At 52.2% G+C, this 24,975-nt stretch overlaps 2 protein-coding genes across 2 annotated transcripts; both read right to left on the reverse strand.

Annotated features, from left to right (window-relative positions):
• Positions 1–2,013: 2,013 nt before the first annotated feature.
• On the reverse strand, positions 2,014–16,543 carry Astl (astacin like metalloendopeptidase). Its single transcript, XM_060372157.1, has 9 exons — positions 16,489–16,543; positions 15,763–15,888; positions 14,316–14,518; positions 13,010–13,103; positions 12,494–12,611; positions 11,555–11,736; positions 8,864–8,945; positions 8,525–8,679; positions 2,014–3,280 (listed from the first exon to the last, which is right to left on the reverse strand). Exons 1-9 carry the CDS (start codon positions 16,541–16,543, stop codon positions 2,850–2,852), a joined length of 1,446 nt encoding a protein of 481 aa, XP_060228140.1. The 3' UTR covers positions 2,014–2,849.
• A 4,186-nt stretch (positions 16,544–20,729) lies between these two features.
• Dusp2 (dual specificity phosphatase 2) lies at positions 20,730–22,913 on the reverse strand. The gene is made up of 4 exons (XM_021657091.2): positions 22,419–22,913; positions 22,186–22,307; positions 21,682–21,901; positions 20,730–21,568 (listed from the first exon to the last, which is right to left on the reverse strand). The coding sequence occupies exons 1-4, from the start codon at positions 22,816–22,818 to the stop codon at positions 21,354–21,356; spliced, it is 957 nt and encodes a 318-aa protein (XP_021512766.1). The 5' UTR covers positions 22,819–22,913; the 3' UTR covers positions 20,730–21,353.
• Between the last annotated feature and the right edge of the window lie 2,062 nt (positions 22,914–24,975).

Here is a 24,975-nt window from a genome sequence, read left to right on the forward strand (position 1 = left end):
AGGAGTTTCACCAAGGGATGACACCCCTCCTGCTGGGGCGCATCTGCTATCCCCTTGAGCCCCAGGACCTTTGCGATTACCCCTTCGTTGACCCACCCAGGTGATAGCCTACAGCGGACTCAGGCCTACCAGATCCTCCACCCCTACTTCTAAGTTCAGATTTCAGAGTTGCCGCTCACCTGGCTTTGCCCCTCGCTCATGCTACCTCAAACCACACAACGTGCCCAGGGGACCCACTTCCATCCACTTCCACAAGCCCCTTCCCTCTCACTTTACCACGGCCAAGACTCTGCTTCCAATCATTTCCGATGGGGCATCTAGAATGTCTTTGGTTTGGTTTATGGTTTGTTTTTGTTTTGTTGTTGGTGTTTGTTTTTTCAAGACAGGGTTTCTCTGTGTAGCCCTGGCTATGCTGGCACTCACTCCGTAGACCAGGCTGGCCTCTGCCTTCCAAGTGCTAGGATTAAAGGCGTGACTCAAACACACAGGCCTAGAATGCCTTCTTAAGCCTTAAATTACATTCTCACTCCAGGCTATTCTGGGGACACCCCCCTCCCACCACCCATCTATCCTTGCCTGCCTCACTCTACCTAATGCACCGGCCAGAAATCCCGTTCTTCCTGCCTTTCATTCTTACAGGGGCCCTTCCTAATAGCCTGCAGTGACCCCCCCCTTCCCTGCCATTTATCACCTCAAGATGCCTATCTATTGGCCAGTTATTGTCCCTTTCCCTACCTTGGCGCCCATCATAATAGAGTCTCCCTGCCACCTAACGAATGTTCATAAGTGCTATTGAATAAATCAATCCCAGAAGTAGCACCACCACATAGCCGTGCTGCTGGAGTTTAGGTAGGTGGCTAAGCCAGTCTGATCAGCTTCCAGGTCTGGAACACCACTCCAGTACCCAGAACTGTCATGGAGACCAGGCTCTTACAGGGCCACATGGCTTCCCTCAGGGGAGGGGCTGACAGGATAGCTTTGTCCCTGGCCACCCCCAGGGAGAGGAGCCGCCAGATTCATTCATCCCAATCTCCTGAAACTGGATTTGAACACAAGAGCTACCTACATCTTAGAGGAGCTCGTGATTGTCTTGGGAGAGCAGACCCCCTCTTCTGATCTGGTAGGGCCCCTGAACAGCCTGGTCCAGTGGCAGATGCCTGGTTTGGACACTCAAGAGATGTCACAGGCAACCATATTTAAATGCTTCTGTCTAGTCTCCTTTAGTGGGGCTGTTGCCGTTCTGAGAAACGCTGCCAGAGCCCCACCTTCCTAACATCACAGGCAGACAGCACCTTCTCTTGTATCCAAGATCAAGAAAAGGGACCACGGCTAGAGAGATAGCTCAAAGGTTAAGAGCATTTCCAGAGATCCTGAGTTTAGTATCTAGCAACCACAGGGTAGCTCCCAACCATCTGTGAGATATGGTGCCCTCTTCTGGCCTGCAGGCACACATGCAGGCAGAACACTGTATGCATAATAAATCCAGAAAAGAAGGGGGACAGTGGTGCACAGCTGTAATCCCAGTACTCAGGGAGACAGAGGCAGATGGATCTCTGTGTTTGAGGCCAGCCTAGGCTACAAAGTGAGTCCAGGATAGCCAAAGAAACCCTGGAAAAGAAAAAAAAGAAAGGAGAGAGAAAGGAGAGAGAGAGAGAGAGAAGGAGAGAGAAGGGGTGGATCCCTGGGCATGCTCCTTTGCTGAGATGGATACCCAGCACTGCCCCCCATTCAATCTCAGGAAACCTACTGTTCTGAAGCTTATCCTAGACTGAGGGCAGAGGCTGCAGAGTCCTCGTGGCCCCCGAGGCAAAACCACCACGTGACCTCTCCAGGAAGGCGGCAAAAGCCAAGTTCTCACAACCTTCAGGACTCCAGACTGCTGTACCTCTTGCTTCCTGCTCTGGCACCTCGAGCAAGTCCCCCTGTGTCAGAAGCCCGGCCCTCTGTGGAGCGTGGGATAGGACTCCCTGAGAGCCCACGTGGCCATCTGAACAGTCAGTGCAGCACATAGCATGAAGCAAACACCCAACTTTTATTTCTGCCTTTTCCCCTGTGGAGGAGGTGCCCTGCCTCACTAGCTCAGGGTTCTGGTTCCCCTCCCACACCAAGCAGGGCTTCCCGGGCCTCCCAACAGGCTCCTGGAGAATGAAGGGCTCCTGGCCCAGAGCCTAGTCTAGAAGAAACCTCATGGAAGACCAAGGAGGGGTGTGGCATGGCTGAAGGATGATGAGCACTGTGATTCCCAACCCCCAGTGGCTTCTAGCTCAGCACCTTATGGGCAAAACAGAAACGGTGATCTAAGGTGGGACTAAGGTTCAAGGCTGCTGTCTGGAGACGGTGGTCTTGCCACGGCTTCCATCACAGAGACTGGTAAGGAGCCACGTCTTGCTAGTCCACCTTAGAAGGCAAAGTGGGCTCTCTGCCTCTTGGAGAACAGGGCTGAATCCTAGGGCTTCAGAACATCCTTAGAGCCAGGCATCACAGAAAGGAAGATATTCAGGATCCCAGTGCTCAAAGGAGCATTCTGGGAACTAGTCCTCAGCTGTAGAACTCCCAGAGGCCTTCAGGGCTGGAATCTTGCTCTTTGCCCACCACTCCCAGGATCCTGTCTCCATGCCCAGCATCTTCCATAGCTAGGGCTCAAGTCAAGAACAGACAGACATCCCTAGGAACTCTGCAGAGATGGGGGTGTGGTGGGGAAGAGATCAAGGAGTGTCCTGGAGATCCAAGAGCGGCCAGTGAAGAGGGCAGAAGATAAGAATGGTGCCCAGATGGACAAGGACTAGATGACCTAGCTGCTCTGGGCAGAATACACCCTCCTCCCCACTAAGGGACAGAAGTCAACAGGCTCAGTCTCTAGGTACTTCTCCAGCAGGACTTCCAGGTGCACAACCTCCTGGAAGCAGAGCTGGGCTGTCAAAGGCATCTAGGATGGGTGCTGGCTGGTCTCTGCCTTCTGGAAATGAAGTAGGAGGTACAGTGGGCTCCTGGGATAGCTGGAACTGCCCTGGAGAAATGCTGTCTGCACCTGTTCTGGGCCCCAAAGCAGCAGCTAGCATCTGAGGCGGTCCTGCCAAAGGTCCCCCACTGAACGTGTCCTGAGCAGGATGCCCCAATCCTTGCTGGCTGTCTACTAGCCCGGAAATAATACCCTGGTCTCCGGCGCTGGAGCCACTGGGGGCAGAGCTTCCAGATTCTCCCGACAGTGCCTCCAGAAGTCTCTGTAGATGTGATACGGAGGCAGGAATGAGGCTTCTTTCATCACTGTGGGCCTTGAACCCTAAAGCAGGGAAGGGCAGAAGTTAGGTCTCAGAATCACAGAAAGTGAGTTTGGCACTGCCACAAGGATTCATGTTGGCCTTCGGCTTTACTTAAGAGGGTACAGAGCCAAACTCCCAGTTTCTGCTAAGGCAGAAACTCATACATTCCTACCACACACCGGTACAGCTGTTGGGTGTGGTGGTCTGTGTCTGTATCTCTGTACTTGAGAGGCTGAAGCAGGAGGATTGGGACTTTGTGATCAGCCTAGGTAACACAGAAAAGGCCTTATCTTGAAAACAAACAGGAAAAGCCAGGACAATGGAAGTGTGACACTCTCTCCTCACTTGGCCCTTCCTGTTACCACTGTCACCCACACTTCAGCGGCCCAGTTGGGCTTCTGATAGCCCAACTGACCAAGCAGCCTGTCTCCTACCACATCCTTCTTCCGGCCACCGGCCACCCGCCCCCACCCTCACATCTCGAACATCTTGTGGGACCATTCCTGTTCAAACCAAGGGAGGACATCAGAAGCTCCCGGGTGCTCTCCAGTCTGTGCACTGCCAGGAGGGAGGAGGGCGTCTTTGCTTTCTCTTTGTTGCCACACCCAGGCCATGACTGACTGCTTTGTGGGAACACTTGAGTTTCCTGACCCAAGTTATCTGCCTCAGTGGATGCCATCTTTCCTGCTCACATACCATGATCTCCCATTCCTCCATCAGCATATAGTGACCAGTCCGTGCTCCTGTGGCCAGTGGCCCTCCTCCTGCCTGGTTCTCCTGCTCACAGCCCACGCCCGCACTCTGAACTCCAGCATCACCAGAAACCACCAGAGCCATCACCTCCATTTCTAATAATTCACCTTCAGGCAGCAGTGCCCTCTACCAGCTCTGCCGCCCACCTCAGCTGCCATCGTCCCTGTGGACACATCTCCAGCCACCTTCTGTCGCCAAGTCCCCGCCACACCTCAGTCCCCAGCACGACCCTATGTCCTGCCGTCTCTGCCAGATTCAGGTGCTCTGTCTTTCAGGTCCCTCCCACTGCTCTGCCGGCAGCCTCACCTCCCTGGGCACAGCCCAGGCCACAGACCGCCGACCGCCTCCAGATCTGCACATGGACTCAGGTCCACTGCTGCTGTCTTCCTTCCCATCACAGCCAAGTTCGTGTCCTCCCTCCAAGGGCAGGCCAGACCCTCCCTCAAGTTCTGACGGACCACCTTCCTTTCCCCTCCAGCACCCACCCTTTTTCCACTGTGCCATCATTTCAACACCCAGACATGCCAGTCTGCCCACCACTGTGACAGCAATCCTCCCGAGTACCAGTTCCTCCAACTGTGTCCCAGTTCCCTGCTCTCTGCTAGAGTCGGAGCTCCAGACTGACCTGCAATCTCACATCATCTCACCCTCTAATTTGAACAGAAAGTATGTAATATTTGATTATTAAAAGCATACACGTCAGAAAAAGTGACACTAAGAATGATACTTAAGGGCTGCAGAGACAGCTCAGCAGTGAAGAGCCACTGGCTGCTCTTCCAGAGGACCCAGGTTCAATTCCTAGCACCCACATGGCAGCTCACAACTGTCTGTTACTCCAGGGGATCTGGCACCTTCACACAGATGAAATACATGCAGGCAAAACCCCAATACACACAAAAATAAATCTTTAAAGAAAAAAAGAAAGAAATGATACTTAAGCCAGGCATGGTGGCACATGCCTTTAATTTCAGCACTGGAAAAGGCAGACTGATCTCTGAGATAGAGGCCAGACTAGTCTATATATTGAGTTCCAGGACAGCCACCACTGCATAGTGAGACCCTGTCTCAAGATAAAGTGCGGGGGGCGGGGAGGGCGGGAGGGGGTTCTGTTCATCCAGGAAGCAAAATTCAAGCACACAGCATGTGAGGCAATAGTTACAAATGCAGTATCATTAAAGAGTGGTTTTTAAAGAGTCTTATAATTCAACAAGGAAAACCTAACCCAACTGAAAATGAGGCAAAGAATCTTTGTAGACATTCATCTAAAACCAAAAAGGTATACAGATGGCCAGCCATCTCATGAAGAGGCCGGATGTGGTTAGCCATTAGAGAAATGCAAATCAGAATGACAATACTTCCATACCCACCGAGATGCTCGTAATCAAAGGCACAGACTATAAACCCTGGCAGTTATGCAGGAAAGCTGGTAGCCACCTACATAGCTAATGGAGTTTGTAAGCGGACAGCCGAGTATGGTGTCACCACGGGCCCAGCAATTTTATGCCTGGGATAGATACCAACCTAATATATTGATAGTGGCCCCAAAGCAGGAGTAACTCAAATGCTCATCAGCTGGTGAATAAAAGATATGAATGGCATTCAGCAGAAGAGGATTACAGCAACAGATGAACAGCAAAGTTCCTGCTGAGGGCAGCAAGCCAGACACAGAAAGTACATGCTCCATTTATACAAAATGTCTAGACGAGGTAAATCCATAGAGGCAGAAGGTGGGTTAGTGATTAACTGGGGCTGGTGGGGAAAGAGGGTGGGACCAGGTGGAGGTGACCTAGAAATGAAATCTGGGCCACAGGCACGCACAGCAGCTTCGCCAGGGGTCATGCTGTCTTCCAGGAGGGGAGCAGCCACCTATGGGCCCGTCAGCGGGATGCAGACATTACCCTTTGCCTCATTTGCATTTGCTATCCCTGAGATAGTAGACTTCTGCTAATTTAGGGAGAGCGAATGCTGTAATTGCTCATCGTTTGCTTTCCTCCCAGATGCCCATTAACCACCTCAAGCATTTTTCTACCGGATATTTTGACTTTCTGTTTACAGCCCTTTCTAAATTCAGAACACCACTAGTTATGTTCAGAAGCACCCCTACTTTATAACTTGTATTTTAGCTTTACCTGTGGTGTTTCTTAACAGCCCTTACTATGCTTCCTGTCAGATTAATCTTTCTAGTGTTAAGTTCCTCTGTGAAGAAGAAAGTCTTCCCTACCCCGATGTTTTAAAAGGCATTTCGCTGTGTTTCTTGCTAAATTTTTCAAAGTTTCTCCATGCATGTCCAAGTCTTTCATGCAGGACAGAATGCAGTGATGTGTGACGGTAGATACCATGGGAGATGGTAGTGGACTCAGGACCATCTAGAGCAGTGGTCCCCAACCCTCCTAACGCTCTGACCATTTAATACAGTCTCCTCCTTCCATGACCCCCTCATTTTCATTACTACTTCATTGCTGTGATTTTGCTGTTATGAATCATAACGCAAATATCTGATATGTGACCTCTGTGACAGGATCGCTCAACCCCCAAGGTTGAGAACCACTAAGCCTTCTTTTCTGTCATAACCAAGGGTTCTCACTATGTAGCTCTGGGTGTCCTGGAACTCACTATGTAGAGCAGACTGGTAGCCAACTGGGAGATCCACCTGCCTCTGCCTCTCCAGAGTAAGGATCAGATTAAAGACATGTGCCACCTTGTCCACTAAGTTTCAATTCAAATAGGATTCATTTCAGAGCTTTCTGCTCTGCACCCATCCCAGGCACGTAAATAAAGCCCTATATTTAAAATGCATACAGGCATCTAGACATGTATGTGTTTTACATTGATGTAAGGACATTTTGTAAACTCATAACTGGCTGGGGCAGGCTTTCCACATCCCTTTTGTGTTGTTGCTGGTTTTGAAGACAGGATCACTATGATGTAAGCCCAGGCTAACCTCGGATTAACTGCGGTAGCCTAGGCTAACCTTAAATTAACATCCTCTTGCCTCAGTTTACCCTGCAAGGATTACAGGTCTGTGTTACCACTCCAGGCCTCTCCACTACTTAGGAAAGTCTTGGTTCTTAGGTCTTTCATCTCACACAAGCTGCCCCTCCAATATTATCAAAATTATAATTCTTACTGTTAATTTTTAAAAGATTCACTATGTTTTTAAATATATGGAGGGGGTATGTGCAGGTGCCTGCTTGCCCTTAACCACTGAGCCATCTTTCCAGTCCCTTGAGGTGAATTTATTGAATGGAGAGACCAAACAAGGAAGTTTAAGATTTTAAACCCCGTCTTCTTTATCTGTAGCTAGAGCATTCACTGCTATATCCAAATGTTTCTGATACAGGTTGTCACTACATAGGCCAGGCTGGCCTCAAACTTCTGACCGGCCCTTCTCCCTTAGCCTCCCAAGGCTGCGTATCACACATGGCATTTTTGGTAAAGATTTATTTCTTATATATACAGTGTTCCGCCTGCATGCCAGGAGAGGGCACCAGATCTCATTATAGATGGTTGTGAGCCACCTGGGAATTGGCCTCTGGAAGAGCATGCTCTTGACCTCTGAGCTCTTAAGGCAATTTTTTAAATAAATGTTTTCCCCTATAGTTTAAGAGTTTATTTGTATGAATGCTCTATCTGCATGTGCACCTGCATGACAGAAGAGGGCAGTAGAGGGCACAGATGGTTGTGACCTACCATGTGGTTGCTGGGATTTGAACTCAGGACCTATGGAAGAGCAGACAGTGCTCTTAACCGCTGAGCCCTCTCTCCAGTACTTCCTTATAGTTTTTATATAGCTTCTGTGTTCTTTATTTTTATTATTATTATAAGAAAATATTTTAAAGTTATTTTTGAGGGCTTGCAAAAATACAATTCTTAAATTGAATATATTAATATATTAAAATTATCCTAATCCTAATAATCTGTTCATAGATTTTGCTTGTTTCAGTATCATAATCTATGATTGGTGACAATTTTTGCTTCCCTGTTTTTTTTGGGGGGGGGTATTTTTTGAGACAAGGTTTCTCTCTGTAACCCCAACTATCCTGGAACTCACCCTTGTAGACCAGGTTGGCCTAGAACTCAGAGATTCATTTGCCTCTGCCTCGAAAGTACTGGGATTAAAGGCGTGTGTGCTATCACTACCAGGCAGTTTCTGCTTCCTTTTTAAACACCAGAACTTTATCTTTTTCTTGCCTTACTTGCAGTGGCTAAGGCCTTCATTTCAACACTGACTAGATGGAGGATAGCGGGAAACTTATCTTGGCCCTAAGATTTAATATTTTGACATTAAAAGTTATTTCTACCCTAAGTTTCAGTAGATGTCCATTATCTGGGTTGTTTCTCTTTGTTTGGGTTTTAGTCTTTAGTGGGTATTAACTCCTTTCGAATGTGTTTCCAAATTCAGTTATGGTGAGTGTTAGTGACCCCGCCCACCTCTCTTTACCTCCTCACCAATCTTTGCCCCCATACTTGAGCCCCAGTCCCTAGATCAAGTCACTCCTCCTGTCACTCACCCCTCCTCTGGGAGTCAGGGACACCTGGGCTGCAGTTATATAGCCTGCAGATCCGGGTGATATCTGAGGCACTCAGGTTCCACCGCTGGCCAATGTGAACCCCGGGCTTCCAGAGCGGTATAATGGTGGGCTGCCCGCGCCAGCTGAAGGCAAACCTGGAGCAGGGGGTGGGGCCTATGTCAGGACCTCAGTAATGTAAGGGTGTGGGGAAGGAGGGTCAAGGAGAAGGGGAGGAGGGTCAGAGAAAGGGAGCCAAGAGGAGAGGGATTCAGGGAAGGAGTTGGGGGCAGAGGGGAGGGGAGCCAAGGGGGACAGGGGTGGGGGACGCGGAATGCTTACCTCCCATAATGCATCACTGATGAGTAGTCATAGGGTACCAACATATTGCTACTCCGAGACTTGATGAAGTTGATTTCGAAGCCTTAAAGCACAGACACACACGTTTGTAGATGTGTAATAGGAGGACAGGCACCGGAGAACAGGCAAAGGAGGGGAAATTGGGCAACTTCCGAGAATTCACAGTCTGCCAAGTGGAAGAGTCCCACTCCCCTGCGAAGCCTTCTTTCTGAGCTGGTCTACTTTCCGAACACCTTTGCTACCCTACTACTCCTCTTGACCCTGGAAGGAATCCATACTACAGGGTGACCTAGAAGCAGGGCGTGCCTCACCAGGCAACCATGACCCTCCTACAAGCCCTCTCCAGCTCTTCCTCCTGCCCAGTTCACTTTGTATGACACTACTCTTGGCAAACCCACAGCACCCACAAAGCTATGGCTGCTGTACCCTAGACACTAGTTCCATGTCTACTCCTTGAGCTAGATTCAAGGATGGTCTGGCTATTGAGGGGTCAGGCCTCTCCATGCCTGACCCCTCAATAGCCAGACCATCTTCATCTTTCCCTCTTAGATGACAAAGCTGAAGGTCTGAGCCCAGCAGTCACCATCCTGGTTGACCCAAATGCCCACTTCTGCCCTTGAGGCCAGTGAGGGAGGGAAGGTTGCTGCCTACTCCTGAAAGGGTTGCTATTTCTTACGCCTTTCCCCAACCCTTCCCCTTCAGACCCAGAAAGTTGGTCCCCAAGGTCACCAGTAGCCTCCTAATCAGAATCCCCCTCCCCCCCAAAAAATGCCAATTTCTTCTCTTCAGAGACCCTTCATCATTAAACATAATCTTGAATGGGCGACATATTCCTCTAACTCAAACACCAAGTATCCAGCAGTAGTGGTGACACGGTTAATCCCAACACTTGGGAGACAGAGGCCGGAGGATCTCCGAGTTCCAGGACAGTCAGGGCTACACTTGGAGACCCTGTATCCAAAACACAAAAAATATCAAGTATCTAGCATGCACCAGGCCCTAGGCTCAGTCCCCAGCACCGTGGAAACATATTATAGATATATACATAAAACTAAAGATAGGAATGAGATTCTCCACATCGGCTTCCACTGAATTTCTACCTCTGAGTCCTCACAGAATTACTGTGATTAGGTTTATGCTCTGGCAGAGCTTATGCACATTAATGCAAATATATTCTCACTTTTTGATCTTTGAGTGAACCATCTTTTCCCCATTAGGATAGCTGATTGGCACGAGGGATGGAACCCCAGTTACAAACCAAACAAGGGTTGTGCCACTTTTCTATGTCGCTAGCCCTAGCTAGGTAGCTTTTTGAGCCGATCTGATTGATAGAATAGCTCTTGAGTTCTAATTAGTGCTGTTTTCTAAGTCTAATTTATGCTTTTACCTTAATTAATCCTCCATTATTTTTTAAAGTTAAATGGGCATGTTTAATTTATTTGTTCTCTTTGCTTTTATAGATATAAGTATCAACGCCTCTGCACTTCCCCTGAGCCTACTCTTAGCCAGAGAGCATTGATTTTAAAATAGCATTTTATGATTGTTTACTTAAAGACAGAGTCTATGTAGCCGAGCCCTCACCCTCTGAATCGATTCCTCTGCCTCAGCCTCCAGAGTGCTAGGATTACATAATTTCCTTTTCCTTTACTTTCTTTTGAAAAACCTTTCACTTCCTTTAACCTCCAGAACTAAAAGCACTTGACTATTGTTCCTAAGAGAGAGCAGCTTGGGGGGTTGGTTGGTTATTGGCTTCCGTTTTACGTCGTGATCAGGCTTTTGTACCGACTGACTTTTCAAATCTAGCTTCTCACAGCCTGTTAGAGGATGAGTGCTTACGAGCACCCCAAGAGCACTTGGAAAGATCATGACCACCCTCAGCCCCAGCTCCTATCCTATCCCTTTGCCATGTTCTTCCCAGTTACCCCAAAGCTTCTCTGGAGCAAGTTTCCCACTTTTCATCTGGCCAACCCCAGAGCAGAAGAGGCCCCTCAGCAGTTGAAGGAAGCCCTGACTCTTCCTGTGCCCCCAAACACACCGTGGACCCTGTCCCTCAAAACTTCCCTCCTGCCCAAGGCAGCTGTCATTCTTACCACTGAGCCCTAATCCCCACATACAGGCTTATGCTGCCGTCTGTTCCCGGCACCACTCCCGGCACACCTGTCGCCCTCTGTCAGCCTTGGCTGTGCCACTTCCAGCTTATTCTGAGTCACATGCCCATTGATGCCCACCTCGTGCACCTCAGCCCTTCAGTGTTTCCCCTCGCCTGACCCTTGTGTCTGAGCTACTCTGAGTTTCTGTCTAGGCTCAGGGTCACGGTCCCGCCCCAGCAGCATCCGCAACGTGGGGGAACTGCCGAGTCCTCACTGATGAAGACTCATAGGGCACTGCCAACCTCACAGCCCGAGGCCTGGCAGCGGCGGAGAGAAGTGAGACACAAAGCAAATGGCTGACGTCCTTTCTCTTTCTTGGGTATAACTCTAGAGGCCCAAAGAAACAGCCACAGAGGACACTCCCACTCGCCTCACACGAGAAAGGGACAGACAGTGTGGGGGTGAACTCTGCAGGGGAGGGGAGCAGCTTCTCAACTCCAGCGGTGGCCTGAAGCCTCTGTCCCTCGGGGGGCGGGGGGGGCTGTCCCGAGGCCCAGCCCAGCCTGGGCACCAGCTGGCTTACCCGGGAGGATCTCGTTCCAATTGACACGGATGTAATGGTCCCGATCTGCCCGTGAATGCTCGTGCCAGAAGCCCAGCACATGCATGAGCTCATGTAGAACAATGCCCCGGCCCTTCTGGAGACAAGTGGGTGCCAGGGACACCACCTGCATCCCTCCGCTGCGCCCCACACCAGAGAAGCACCTGCAAGGCCATGAGAGCAAGCCGGCTTGGTGGTGAGCTAGCTGGGTGTCCGCCTAAAGAGTCAGAGCAGGAGCACAGACACCCGATGTGCTTGCTCTAGGGCCTGGGATGGACCGGTAAGACTGTCCGTCCCCATCCTGGACTCTAGCCCCAGACCTACTGTCCCATCTCTCAGGTCTCTTGATGGCTTGGCCTGTAAAGAGGGCATCACAGAAAGCCTCATCACCACCTGGGCTGCCAAAAGGTGGGACCTGATGTTCATACGCAATAGAAGGTAAGGTCATCACGTGAGCAGACCGAGGCCAGAAGCCCGAGTCACAGCTTCCGTCCACACCATGTCAGGCCCCAGTGAAGGTAGGATACAGGGATTACCACTACCCTTACCTCAGAAAGACGGCAGAAGAGGCTAAACTAGGGCACTCACCTGGACTCAAATGAGTGGCAAGAACCAGGACCCAACATTTGCTTAGGTTCATACCACAAGACCTCCAGGAGGTGAGGGCTTTGCAGAGAAGGTCCTGTGCCCAGTGGCTATCCCTTACCCACCTCTGGCCCAGAAGGTCCAGGTCAGGATAGACTGGGTTTGACCCCAAGAACTAGATTTAGATAACATTTGTGTACATGAAAGGATGAACAGAGTGCGATTGTGCTCAGCACAGGAGCGCAGATGCGTGTGCACACACACACACAAACGCACAGAGACACATACACACGTGCACACGCACATAACCCACTCCCGTATACCAACAGCACTTACCCTGACATAGGAAGGATGGAAATAAAGTCTCTCTGGCCTTTGTAGGCAACAAACCGGATGCATGTGAGACGTTCAAACTCAGCAAAGGCCTCCATAATGACCCGGCGGCTGGGCTCGTCTGGAAAGGACACACCACGGCTGACCCACGTGGAGGTCCCATAGCTCTTGAGGACCTTTGGGAATCCCCAAGGGGGCTGAGACCAGAACGTTGAGCCCACCTTTCAAAAGGGTATTCAGAGAGGACAATGCTGAAAAGGAAGCCTGGGCTGCAGAGAGGCCCAACTGTGTGACTATGAGGCCCAGGGGGGACCAGAGAGTTCCATCAGCTCTCTTCCGGAATGTCAACACCCCCTCCCTGCCACAGCTCAGGATGCCCCGGGAGTTGGAGTCAGAGTTCTGCACAGCCCTCTCAGTGTAGAAGAGGGGGTATGCAGAAGGGAAGAGGGGGGATCCCTGCAGGAGGCCTGCTGCAGGGGAAAGGAGGGTGGGAAGGCCCGCCTCAGCCCTCACACTCACCGTACTCTCTAGAGAGCAGGAAGGGAATCTCCACGATGCCACCGACACCCTTGGGCCATTTATTGTTGGACACTGACAACAATCGGAAGGGGCTCTGAGGGGAGAGGGCAGCTCAGAGTTAAATGGGGGACACAGGCCACCTAAGCTTCCCAACTCTCCAGGGTACCGCCAGGACTCTAAAAGATGTGACAGACGGGTCATGGGCGGTCTTGGGAATGAGGAAACCATTAGAAGGGGAACAAAAGCATGGGGAAATCAAAGGGCCAGCTGTGAAAATCCAGATAAGGGAAGTCAAAGGTTAGTATACCAGGAGCCTGGCTCAGAATGGCTCAGCCCCTCCCAAGCTCCTCCACAGAACACGAGTACGGCAAAGCTAACCCAAGGAGGAGAAGGCCCCTACTCAGAGTGATGCCCTCACAATGCTTCTCTTCCATCTTCCACCAACCAGAACTCTGAAGTATAGGCTTCATGGCTCCCAGAAGGCCCTGCCCCTCTAGCCACCAACGTTTGATCTGATTCTGCTCTATGGGTTTCAAATGCCAGGCACATGTGTGCACAACTCGAGTGGTCAACCTGAGCTCTCCCGCCCACGGACTCCAGCACAGCCTCTGGAGCCCCGGTCACCTCTGAACAAGCAGGACTGTCTCGCTATCCCCTGCTCACTGTTGTATTCAGAAGTGACCGATTCTGCCACCTACAACAGCACTACCTCTCCTGAACAATGTGTCCCTCTGCAATAAAGTCATCTTAGTTCCCATCACCCTCTTCCCTTCCAACTCAGCCCTCCATCCCTAGCAAAAACTGTCTCTCCATGTTACTACTTGTTCTGGCTACCTTAAGCGGGGGGTGAGGGGTGGGGGGGGTGGCACCCAGGTCTCACAAGAATTCATGAGTCAATCTGGGCTCATGTCTTGGTTTTTGTTTTTTGTTTTTTGTTTTTCAAGACAGGGTTTCTCTGTGTAGCCCTGGCTGTGCTGGAACTCGCTCTGTAGACCAGGATGGCCTCGAACTCGGAGATCCACCTGCCTCTGCCTTCTAAGTGCTGGAATTAAAGGTGCGCACCACCACTGTCAGGCCTGGGCGGGGGTGTCTAGTGAGTTCTGAGAGCCTGGATCCTCTCCTCCAGGAAGCTCTCTTAGGTCGACTAGTCTATCATTTCAGCTCTCACTGCTTTCGTATTCGTGATGACCTTGAAAGTAGTACTTAATCAACCATAAGAAGCAAAGATGGGCCCCACCTGTCAAGTGTTCGTGACACCTAGAAGGGAGTTTTGGGGGTTCTCACAGCCTCGAGGCTGCCCACTCACCGGCCGGATGATGTCCCCTTCTACCAGGAAGCTGCCTTCTGGGGTCTCCTCTGAGATGAGCCCTGGGAGGGAAAGGAGGAAGGGGACTTCCAGAACGCAGGCAGGGATGAATGAGGCAAGGCCAGTGTCTATGCCTTCTTTTTCTTTGGGGCTAAAGTTCTGTGAGAGCCATGGCTGTGTGGCTTTGGGGACATCCAACAGCTCTGCTCAGTCCCAGCCTGGAAGGGTGTGTGAGGCTTCTCAGCCTGCCTGCATCCTTCCCCTGTTCACACACAGCCCGGGGCTCCCTCAGCAGGCCCTTTGCTGTCAGAATGCAGCTTCCTCTTCCATCCAGGCCCACTCCAGCATGAGTCACACTCCCCAGAACATGTTCTCGTCCCTCTTGGCCTTACGTTGCTCCCACCCACTCTCTATTTCCCATCATCTGTTATATTCTGGACCCTTGAGGCAGCTAGGAGCTGAAATTACAAGTCATAACCACAGAAGGAAGTCAAGAAGGGTGAGCATTTGTCTCAATTTGCTTTGCCTTCTCATCTTCCTCCTGTCAGGGAACCTTCTGTAGCCGACTTCTGGGAAGAGAACTCTCAAGAGGACTTCACGAGGCATCGAAGGAAGCCACAGAAAGCTTGAGAGGAGTACAGGAGCCCTGCCTGATCTCATTAGGGCTTCAGACTACAGATGGGACACAGACTAGTCCCTTACACGTCCTCATCAGGTGTGAAGAGTCACCTCAAGATTATCTGATGACAACTGCATCCTTAAATCTAAAAGCCACTTTCCAGGACCTGTTACTGTAGTGTGGCATTCACAGCTATCATTCACAGCAGCTGGGGACAGCAGGGCTTCCTAACAAGACATCAGAAAGGGAGGGACAGCTGGTAGCTGTGAGGCTCAGTGTGGGAGGGGCTTCTCCATGGCATTGAAAGTGAGTGGCAGGGAAGACTCTCAGTTCTGGCTCCCTCCAGAGGTCAAGTGATAAGGACTGGTGCCCATCTGAGCTCCTAACCCAGAGGCCACCACCCTCCCACCCCAAGGCAAGGTTACCTCCCTGGTCCTCATGGCTGAGATTCCCAGTCAGGGAGCCCCTAAGCCACAGTCTTCTTTGTTCCTTAACACCCCCCCCCCCACTGGCTAGGTCACACCTGCACACTGTTCCTCAGTGTGATGAGCTGCTCTCAAATATCTACTGATGAGTTTGCTCAACTCCAGGGCTGAGAGAGCGCCAGCGCTCTCTTACCAGGCCATTTTTTAAAGAGACCTATAGCATCTCATATGAAACAGTACCTTACAAGTTTGAAAAATCAAAACAAACCAGAAAAACAGACTTAAGCATTTCCTCGTGAAACTTGCACTTATTTAGAACTCCCTAAGTGGGGACATTTCCTCTCAGTCTTTTCTGCATGTCCACTTCAGCGTGGCTTTTTTGAGCATCACCCGATGGTCTCACCTTGGTTAATTGCAGGAATGTCCTTGTCCTGAGATGCCTGGCTTCCCTCAGGAGTGAAGCCTTCTGGGACACTGGTACTGCAGACTCCTGAACATCTGGGTGCTGAGGGTGCTCCTAGGATAAAACCTGGCCCAAGCAGACAAGCGCAGGTACATGGATGCCCCCAGGGCGCCATTGGTGAGATAGGACAACAGGGCATTAGGAAACTGAGGGATTTAGGCAGCAAAACTCAGCCCCTTCCAGAATAAGCCTCCCAGCATGCATCCCTGAAGTCTGCCTGGCCATCCCACCAGGTCATGCCTAGTGACCAGGTCTAGATGCCTTCAGTGAAGGAGGTTCCTTTAAGGGACTAGCTCTTGGCTCAAAAAAGGCTAGGGCAACCCATATGAGGCAGGAAAGAGGCATCGTGGACTTCAAATCTTGATTCAGATTCAGGGCTAGCATCAGACTCTTCTACTTTTTCTAAAAGCAGGCTCAGCCTGAATGACTGCTACCCCAGTCAGGTTAGAACAGAGCCTCTACGTTAAAACGAGTAGGTATGCGGCGTGACGCTTGGCAATCTGTTAGGTAGGCTCTCTCTGCTCCTACAGGTATCAGGAGGCCTCTCCCTTGTTCCCGGAGGCCTACACACTGTAAACCTTCACTTGGAGCTGTGAAACTCTAGATTATTTTAAGCCACATCCCCCTAGCCTCTTTCCAGTGCCCCAGAGGCTGGAGCCAGCTTACCCGGCAAGGAGAGCAGAGTTAGCAGCCAAGGCCACAAGATTCCCACGCTCCCCATGGTGGGGGTCTCGCTGCAGGCGACGCACAGAGCTGCGGCAGGGAAGGACGCCCGAAGTGCAGGTGCTGGTTTACCTTTAATAGGAGTTTTCCAGCCCACACCTGCAGCCTCCCAACCACCTCCACCCGCAGGTCCTCCCAACAGCTACCACCTGAAGACCTCCCCGCTCCTACCTGAGGACTCTTCCCCCAAGGCCTGAGCCTTCTGGACTGTAGACCCACCCATCCTGGCTGAAGTGGGTAAAAAGTGGGGAAGGGGCACGAAAGAAACCCTTAGGACACTACATGGCTGTGTAGCTTCCCTGATACCTCCTCCTGCCACCAGAGGGCAGAGGAGCATTGTAGCAAGGTTCCTTGGCTGGACTGAGATCCCAGAACTAGAAGGGACAGCTTTTCCTGCCCTGCCCACTACCAGAGGGCTCAGACACAGAAAATCTACCCGAGAACTCAAGACACCTCCCCCATGTACTTAATGATGGAAGGTGTGGTCACACCTGTATAAGCTTCTCTCTCTCTCTCTCTCTCTCTCTCTCTCTCTCTCTCTCTCTCTCCCTCTCTCTCCCTCTCTGTCTCTGTCTTTCTCTCTCTCTGAGACAGGGTCTCATTATGTAGCTTTGGCGGTCCTGGAACTGTCTATGTAGACCAGCCAGGCTGGCCTCAAACCCACAGAGATCTGCCTGTCTCTGTCTCCTGAGTGCTGGGATTAAAGGCACCTGCCGCTATGCCCAGCCATAAGCTTTTATTTCGGAAGCCATATAGGAAAGACACAAGTTGCAGGACTCTGCAAAACCGAGCACCCAACATCATCAGCACCCAAAGACACCCCCCACACACACAGGAGAGGGGACACTTTTGGACACTCAGACCCTCACATGATTGTGGTCCCTCCAATGCCCACTGGCATGATCGGCCAGGGCCCTTCCCATCTCACTCATTCAAAATGCAAAGCGCCTCAACTCTCCTTCTACTCTTTGCACCCAGAGACCCCAACTGGATCGACAGCCTAGAGCACACCAACAAACCCACCCCATGCCCAGCAAAGGACAGCCAGAGCCAAGGGCACTGGTTATTGTCCACAAGGGCCTCGCAGGATTCCTACTGAGCCTAGGGCCACCATTTCTCAAGAGAGGGACCTCAGTTACTACAAGTTTGAGTGCCACAGCCATGTCATGTCCAGAAAACATATAGTGAAGGCCTGTCTCAAAAAGAAATATGTGTATGTATATATATATATATATATATATATATATATACACATACATACATATACATACAATGGCCTAGCAAGTTAAATGTGCTTAGTAAAACCATCATCATCACACTGGTGGAAAATCTCAGATCTGGTCAAAAAATGGAGTTTTTCTTTCAACCAAGAATGTTGTAGACTAAGTTGGAGTAACTAGTCATAAGAAGACAATACTGGTGGACATGAGACACGAGGCTCCATTCTGAGTGCAACCCGAGCCCGCTAGCGCCAGAGGGATCAGAGACTTGGCATTTCGACTCGGTGCGGCTGCGCCAGCACTTCATTTCCTAAATCAGAGCTTGTCCCAGCCTTGGCCAGAGAAACTGTTTTGCAGTCAGCGGAGGATAACTCACTGCTCAACGCACTAAGAACAGTGACTGAGGTCCTTAAATGGAACGTCTCTATTACCCTATCCCCTCCAAGGCACAGGGAGTGTCTCATCTCAGACGGAGGGGCAGAAAGCGTGTGAGAGCCTGCAGATGGGAAGGAAGGAGAGCTGTGAAATGCCGTCTCCTGGATTTGACACGCCTGTGGCACTCTAACCCGTAGCAGCCGAGGCTATGTGTGCAAGGTCAAGCCAGCCAGAATTCCTGCATGCATGTGGAGGGGCTCTCAAGGCTCTCGCCAAGCAGCTATTGTCGACTGACAATAGCTTTGGGGGTATGGCCACACTCCACGGGATGCTCCAGGAGTGTTTGGGAAGCACAGAGTGGATGTCAGGGGCTATGAAATAAGAGAACATGAAGGTGGAGAGAGCTGTGTTGGTGAGGGAGTTGAGGGAGGAAGAGTAGGGTGACTATGATCAAAGCATATTGTAAGCGTACATCTATGAAATGGTCAAAGAATAAAATGCAGATTTCTAAAAGGAGACAAATGTTGAACGGCCCCTCCCAAATGAGGTACCCAGTTCAGCACAAGGCAGAGGCCACCTGGAGGGTGGTGTGGGAGTTAATGTCACCATAGAATGTGTTCCCTTTTTTTTGACTGAATATATGTTTCTATGAGAGTGGAACAGGAGTGACAGACAGTTGTGAGCTGCCATGTGGGTGCTGGGAATTGAACCCGGGTCCTTTGGAAGAGCAGATAGTGCTCTTAACCACTGAGCCATCTCTCCAGCCCCATGTTCTTATTTTTCAAGATGGAAAGTTCTAGAGACAACTACTGTAACTATTACCTAACACTTCTGAACATGAAGGATAGAGGGGCTGGAGAGACGGCTCAGCGGTTGAGAGCATTGGCTGCTCTTCTGGGGAACCCGGGTTCTATTCCCAGCCTCCACATGGCAGCTCACAACTGTCCAAAACTTCTGTTCCAGGGGACCTGACACCCTCATACAGATATATGCAATCGAAACACCAATGTATGTAAAATAAACAATTAAAGCAAACTTAAAGGATAGACTATGAAATATCATTTGTGGTGACACATGCCTTTAGTGGCAGTACTTGAGAGGAAAAGGCAGGCAGACCCCTTGTGAGTTTGAGGCCAGCCTGGTCTACATACCCAGTTCCAGGCAAGCTAAGGCTACATAGTAAGACTCTCTCTCGGAAAAAGAAGAAAAAAAAAAAAAAGAAAGAAAGAAAGGAAGGAAGGAAAAGAAAGGCCATTTGTTAGGAGGGTGAACTGTTAGAGGCACACAAGGGGAAGGGATGGGGTGAAATGGGACAGCCAGCAATACTGTATGTGAGATGGTGATAAAATGTTAGTGCTCTGAGGCCTGGGTGTCCCTTACCTACCCTGAGCCAGACATCAAGTTCCACAGGTAGGTCCCAACAGAAACTGGTATAGTGGCCAGCCCCATGGCCTGAAGCAGGCAGGCAGGCACCACTACAATAAACAAACATGTGATAGAAAAGTGGGGAAGATGAAAAACAGATCAGTGCATGCGCTGCGGAGAGAGGCGGGACTGGAGGTGTGGTGGCAGTGACAAGGGGACACCTTGTCCTTGTCCATTAGCGTTGGCAACACCAGAAACCCGAGATGGAGGAGGGTTCACTTTCTGGATTAGACCTCCTTGAGGGCCCACCATGGTCCACGAAGGCCACATGGGTGTCTGCAGTCTCTGCTGCTGCCCCGGGATGCAGTGAGGTCTGAGATTAATGTGGACAGATGCAGTCTGTGCCGCTGACCAATGACTTGGTGATGTCCTCAGCTTTGCTGCCTGGGGGAGCATCCTGATATTCGAGCAGCACATTGAGGTCCACGGCCCGTGCAGATACTGAAGGCTGTGGGCAGGTTCAGTGGCCAAATATGGCTGGTCATGTCGATGTCTATGGCCTGTTACCACTGAAGATGGCCGCCTGAAGCCATGTTAATGTCCTGCCCCTCTCTCCTCAGTTGATGGCTTCTGGTATGGATGCAGGCAGAGAAAGACCCCTCCTTCCTGAGCAGGCTGGCCACTAAGAATTTGACCATACTCTTGAGTGTATGAACAATACAAAATGGACTTGCTTTTTCCTCTTGTGAGGGAATCCTGGAGGAGGAGGGAGTGGACATAGGGAAACTGGGAGGTGATTGTAATCGGGGTGTTTGATGTGAGATTCCCAAATAATTCATTTAAAAGGAGAGAAACTGATACCGTCCTGGAAGAAGGCTAAGAGCAGCCCTAAGCTCTTGAGCACCTTACCCCAGGGCAGAGAGAATGGGCTGTGCACCCTTCATTCATCCCCAGGAAGCCAGTGCCCTCTGATCTGAATGTCCTCAGCCAACACCCATGGGGAAACACACATCGGGAAAATGTGAAAAATCAGACCCCGAGGAAGTGGGGTCTGATCAGGGAAGCCCTGAGCCCTGAGCTGCTTTGAGACCTAGACTGGAGTCCCCCAGTTCAACCACAAGCTAGAACCTGTGTGGGAAAGACCCCGGGGGGGGGGCGGTGAAGACCACTCAGTCATTCAGCCACCCCAGACATGGACTTGAGACCAGACACTTGCGGTATTGATTTTTTTTTTAACAAAACACAGTTTTATTGACACTCCTCAATGTTCTGTATAAATATAAAGTGCTGTTTCCAACGGCCCCTCCCTGGCCCACAGGGCTGGGGGGAAGCCAGGCGGGGAGTGTGACATGTCAGTTGAACACCAATAACTTTTCAGCACCAATTACGGTGAGAGGCACACACACTTACACACGAAGGCAAGATGTCAGAAACACAACACACGCGTCACTTCCTGGCTCCCCTGGGAGCATAAGACTAGAGCTTTGGGTCAAGGGGTGCACGCCCCTAAACTTGGTTCCTGCTTGTCACAGCTTGTTTTTTTGAGCCCTTGGACTACCAAAGGCTTTAACATAGTAGGACTGCAATACATAGGTTCAGAGTCCAATTAGTTTCTGCCAGAGCTGGGGGAGGGAGAACAGATATAGCATCTGCCCCAGTCCCCTGAATAAGGGCCAGCCCTTAAGGCCCCTCAGAAGAGCACCATCTCAGAAAAGCCATCACACTGGCTTTCCTAGCACCCCACCTTGAGGACGAGGTGAGGAGAGGTGAGCCAGGCCGGAGAGGAGCCCTGCAGTCCGAAGCAGCTTCCCCAGGAGTCAGTGAGAGCCGGCCCTGTGGGGTTTTGCCTCAATGGCACAGCACCTGGGTCTCGAGCTGCAGCAGCTGCCCCATGAAACTGAAGTTGGGGGAGATGACCCCCCGGCGTTGCTTAACAAAGTCAAAGGCCTCGTCCAGCCGCACCCGGTGGCTCTGAATCAGGTACGCCAGGCAGATGGTCGCCGAGCGAGAGATGCCAGCTTGGCAGTGCACCAGCACGCGGCCCCCGCTACTCTTCACGGAGTCTGAAAAGGAAACGGAGAGGGAGGAGTGAGACTGGAAGGTGGACGGAGGAAACAGCTGCCCCCTGCCTTTTCCCCTACAGTACCCACAGAGCCCTGGGCTGAGGCTCCCTTACCAATGAAGCTGATAGCCTCCTGGAACCAGAGGCTGATCTCTACCATCTGGTTATCTTCTACTGGGATGCTCTTGTACCGGAAAAGATCCTCAAAGTGGTTGGGGCAGCTGGCGGAGACATTGAGGACGGCTGTGATGCCGCAGGCCTGCAGGCCCTGAAGGTCTGAGGAGTGGCTGCAGCTGCCCAAGTACAGGTAGGGCAAGATTTCCACAGGACCACCCTGGAGGAGGAAGGCGACAGTGGTGAGGCCTCAGCCTTGGCCTGGAGGGCTTGAACCCTGAGTGGGGCAGAGACATCATGGGCTGGGTAGAAACAAGAGAAGCTCTAGGCCAGTCTTTCTGACCAAGGACAGACCTTGAAGTCTTGAGGGCATAAGGGGACACGCCGTGTGCCACTGAAGGCTTAAAATCTCTATGAGGATATACACATTCACACCATTTACAGGTCAAACACACACACACACACACACACACACACACACACATAACTCTGATATCAATTCACCTGGTCATGGATGGGAGCCTTAGAGTCAGAGCTGTTATTTTCGGTCCCGGCAGGAGGCAGGGCCTGGGCTGGGGCTTCAGAGCACAGATCCGGACAGCACGCCTGAAAGCTTTCGAAGCCTCCTACGGGGGGAGAGCAAGACAGGAAGGCTGCGATCAGCCAAGAGACCGGGCGCGGGGTTGGGGGCGCGGGGTTGGGGGCGCGGGGTTGGGGGCGCGGGGGGCCCGGCTCACCTCTCAGGAAGCATACGGCCACGGGCCCCGCGCGCATCTCGTGCAGCAGCGCAGCTAGCAGCAGGTGAGCGGGACCGTCGGGCGGGAGCTCGGCCAGAGACGCGCTGCTCTCGTCTAGCACCACGGCGCGGGCCAGCTCCCCGCGGCCCAGGCGCGCCCGGAGCGCCCGATCCGGCAGCAGGCAGGCGAGGGCGGCGGCGGGGGTGCCCCGCGCCCGGCGCCGCAGCAGCGCGTTCCAGGGCACCGGCCGGGCGGCGCGCGCGTGGCGCCGGCAGAAGGCCAGGAACGGGCGGCAGTCGAGCAGCAGCGTGCGCTCGGCCTCCCGCGGCTCCCGCAGCATCGCACCCAGCGCCACGCACTCCAGCTCGCGCACCGCCTCCAGCCTCGGGGCGATCGGCATCGCAAAGCCTCCTGCTCCTCTTGGGCCTCTCTCTGGCTCGGCTCGGCTCGGCTCGCCTTTCCTGCGCTCGGGCGGCGCCAGCGACTGTGCGGCCGGAGCCGTCGGTTCTGGGCTTAAGTACTCCAGGGCTGGCCCCCTCCGGTCTCCGTACAAGGCTAGAGCAGGAAGGCGCCGGCGCCCGCCCCCGCGGCTTCACGTGGAGCGCTGGCTGGGCCGTCCCCGGGGCTCCCGGAGTGGACGGGGCGGGGGGGGGGGGAGGAGGAAGGGGGAAGGGACACGCAGGGGAAGAAACTGGGGACCAGACAGTGACAAGTGTCGGCCCGGAATCTAGAGGCCCCACCCACGTCTCCCCAGTGTGTACGCCCGAGTGCTCCCCACTTTGCGCCCTTGCTCCACGCCATGTGCTTGGAAACTCAGCTTCTCAGCTGCACAGAGCTGCTGCGGCCTTAAGCTTCCTCACTTTCCCCATTCTCTCCCAGGGGTTTCATTCTAGGAATTTCGATAACAAAAATGGACAAATTGCCTGTTGCTACCGATGATGATACACTGGAAAGAAGGATACCTAACTCGTCTCATTTTAGAAAACTTAGGAAAATGTCCGTCCCCTTCTCTCCGTGGCAGGGTTGGCCCAGCTGGAGTAGTCTCTTGAAGCCTGTGACGTTTCCACTTATGACTGGGACGGTTTCTTTCCCTAGGGGCCCAGGGAAACCCCCAAGGGCCCAAAAAGAAGTACTTCCCATGTCACAGACCAGGCCAGAAGGGGAACTCTGCTGGGTTCTCCCAGGGCCTAGCCAGGTCTGGCGGGAATTTCAGGGGAAGGAGAACCACTCACTTCCAACCCCTTAGAGCTGCAAACCCTCCTGGGACAGGCCAGGGCACCACGCCAGGCTGTAAGAATGGAGAGCTGGGTATCACACTGCCAGTCCACCCTCCCCAACTCAAGTGCCAGCCCCCCCCTCCCGGATGTGGTGAGACCCGACTGTGCGTGGGCCTCCCACTCCCGGGGCGCTCCTGGGTTGGGGGCAAGAAATGTTGGTAGGTGGCTGAAGTCCATCTAAACTAGACAGAGTGGGTGGGGACAGTGTCCAGAAACCAAACCCCCAAATCTTTATTCGCCTGAGGCACTCCTGTGCCCTCAGTAAGCCCTTCCAACCTCTGCAGACCCTGTGTTCCCTCTGTCTTGGAGGGCTACGGCTAGGACCTGTTTCTAGCATGGTATGTAGGTGCTGGAGCAGAATATTATGCCTCTCCCTTCTGTTTGGGGAGCTTAGAGCTTGTGGGGGATACAGAATACAAGGGAGGAGCTACGAGGACTCCTGGACCAGGTATCATGGGCTTGTGCCTCAGTGGCCCCATCATAGGTGTAGGTTCCAGGGCTAGGTTATGAGGCTGTGCCACAGCCTGGGTCTCTTCCCACCAAGCCTGTCTGGAGGCTGATACAGCAGAAGTGGCAGCCCAGCCAGGGAGTCTGGACCAGAGATCCCTGAAGCTGATAGGGGCTCTTATCCTTGGCATCGTCCTCACAGATGACTTAATGGCTGATTCCAGGGACAAATTACAGAGCAGGAGGGGGACCATCATGTCTAGTCTTGCTGACCAGAGTCACCTGCCATGCCTGGAGCCACAGCCTTCCAGCTGTGGAGAAGAGGGAGGTCCTGCAACAGGAATGAAATCAGCTTAGCTTTGTGGGAAACTCCTGCCCTGGACTCCAGTGCCACGCTGAGCTGGTGGGCCTCCTTGCAGGGTGAGAGCAGGTTTGTTGGGTGCCTCGGTCCTCGTATCTGAGCCAGTGTGGATCTGTCACACGTATATCCCAAAGCCACTCTCCTTGGGAAGGAGTCCCCTTTTCAGCTCTGACACACACAGATTAACTCAGGGAGGCCAAACCTAACCATAAAACTGTGGCTGGCCTCCGCCTTCCGCTGGATTCCCAAATCAGGGGAAAACCCCACCTTCAACACCTGAGTGAAAGTCCAAGGCTGGGCTAGAAGGGCCCACATCCCTGCCCACCTCCCGCTCTGACTAAGCCCTCCCCCAATGCTGCTACCGGTGAGTCATCTGGAAGATGTCTGCTACCCCTTGCCACCCTCTCAGGACCCTGTTCTCCAGACCCATTCCCTGGGAGCCTGCCAAATGGAGGCAGGACTCTGGACACAT

Source organism: Meriones unguiculatus, chromosome 18 (assembly GCF_030254825.1).
Source record: "Meriones unguiculatus strain TT.TT164.6M chromosome 18, Bangor_MerUng_6.1, whole genome shotgun sequence".
Classification (NCBI taxonomy): domain Eukaryota; kingdom Metazoa; phylum Chordata; class Mammalia; order Rodentia; family Muridae; genus Meriones; species Meriones unguiculatus.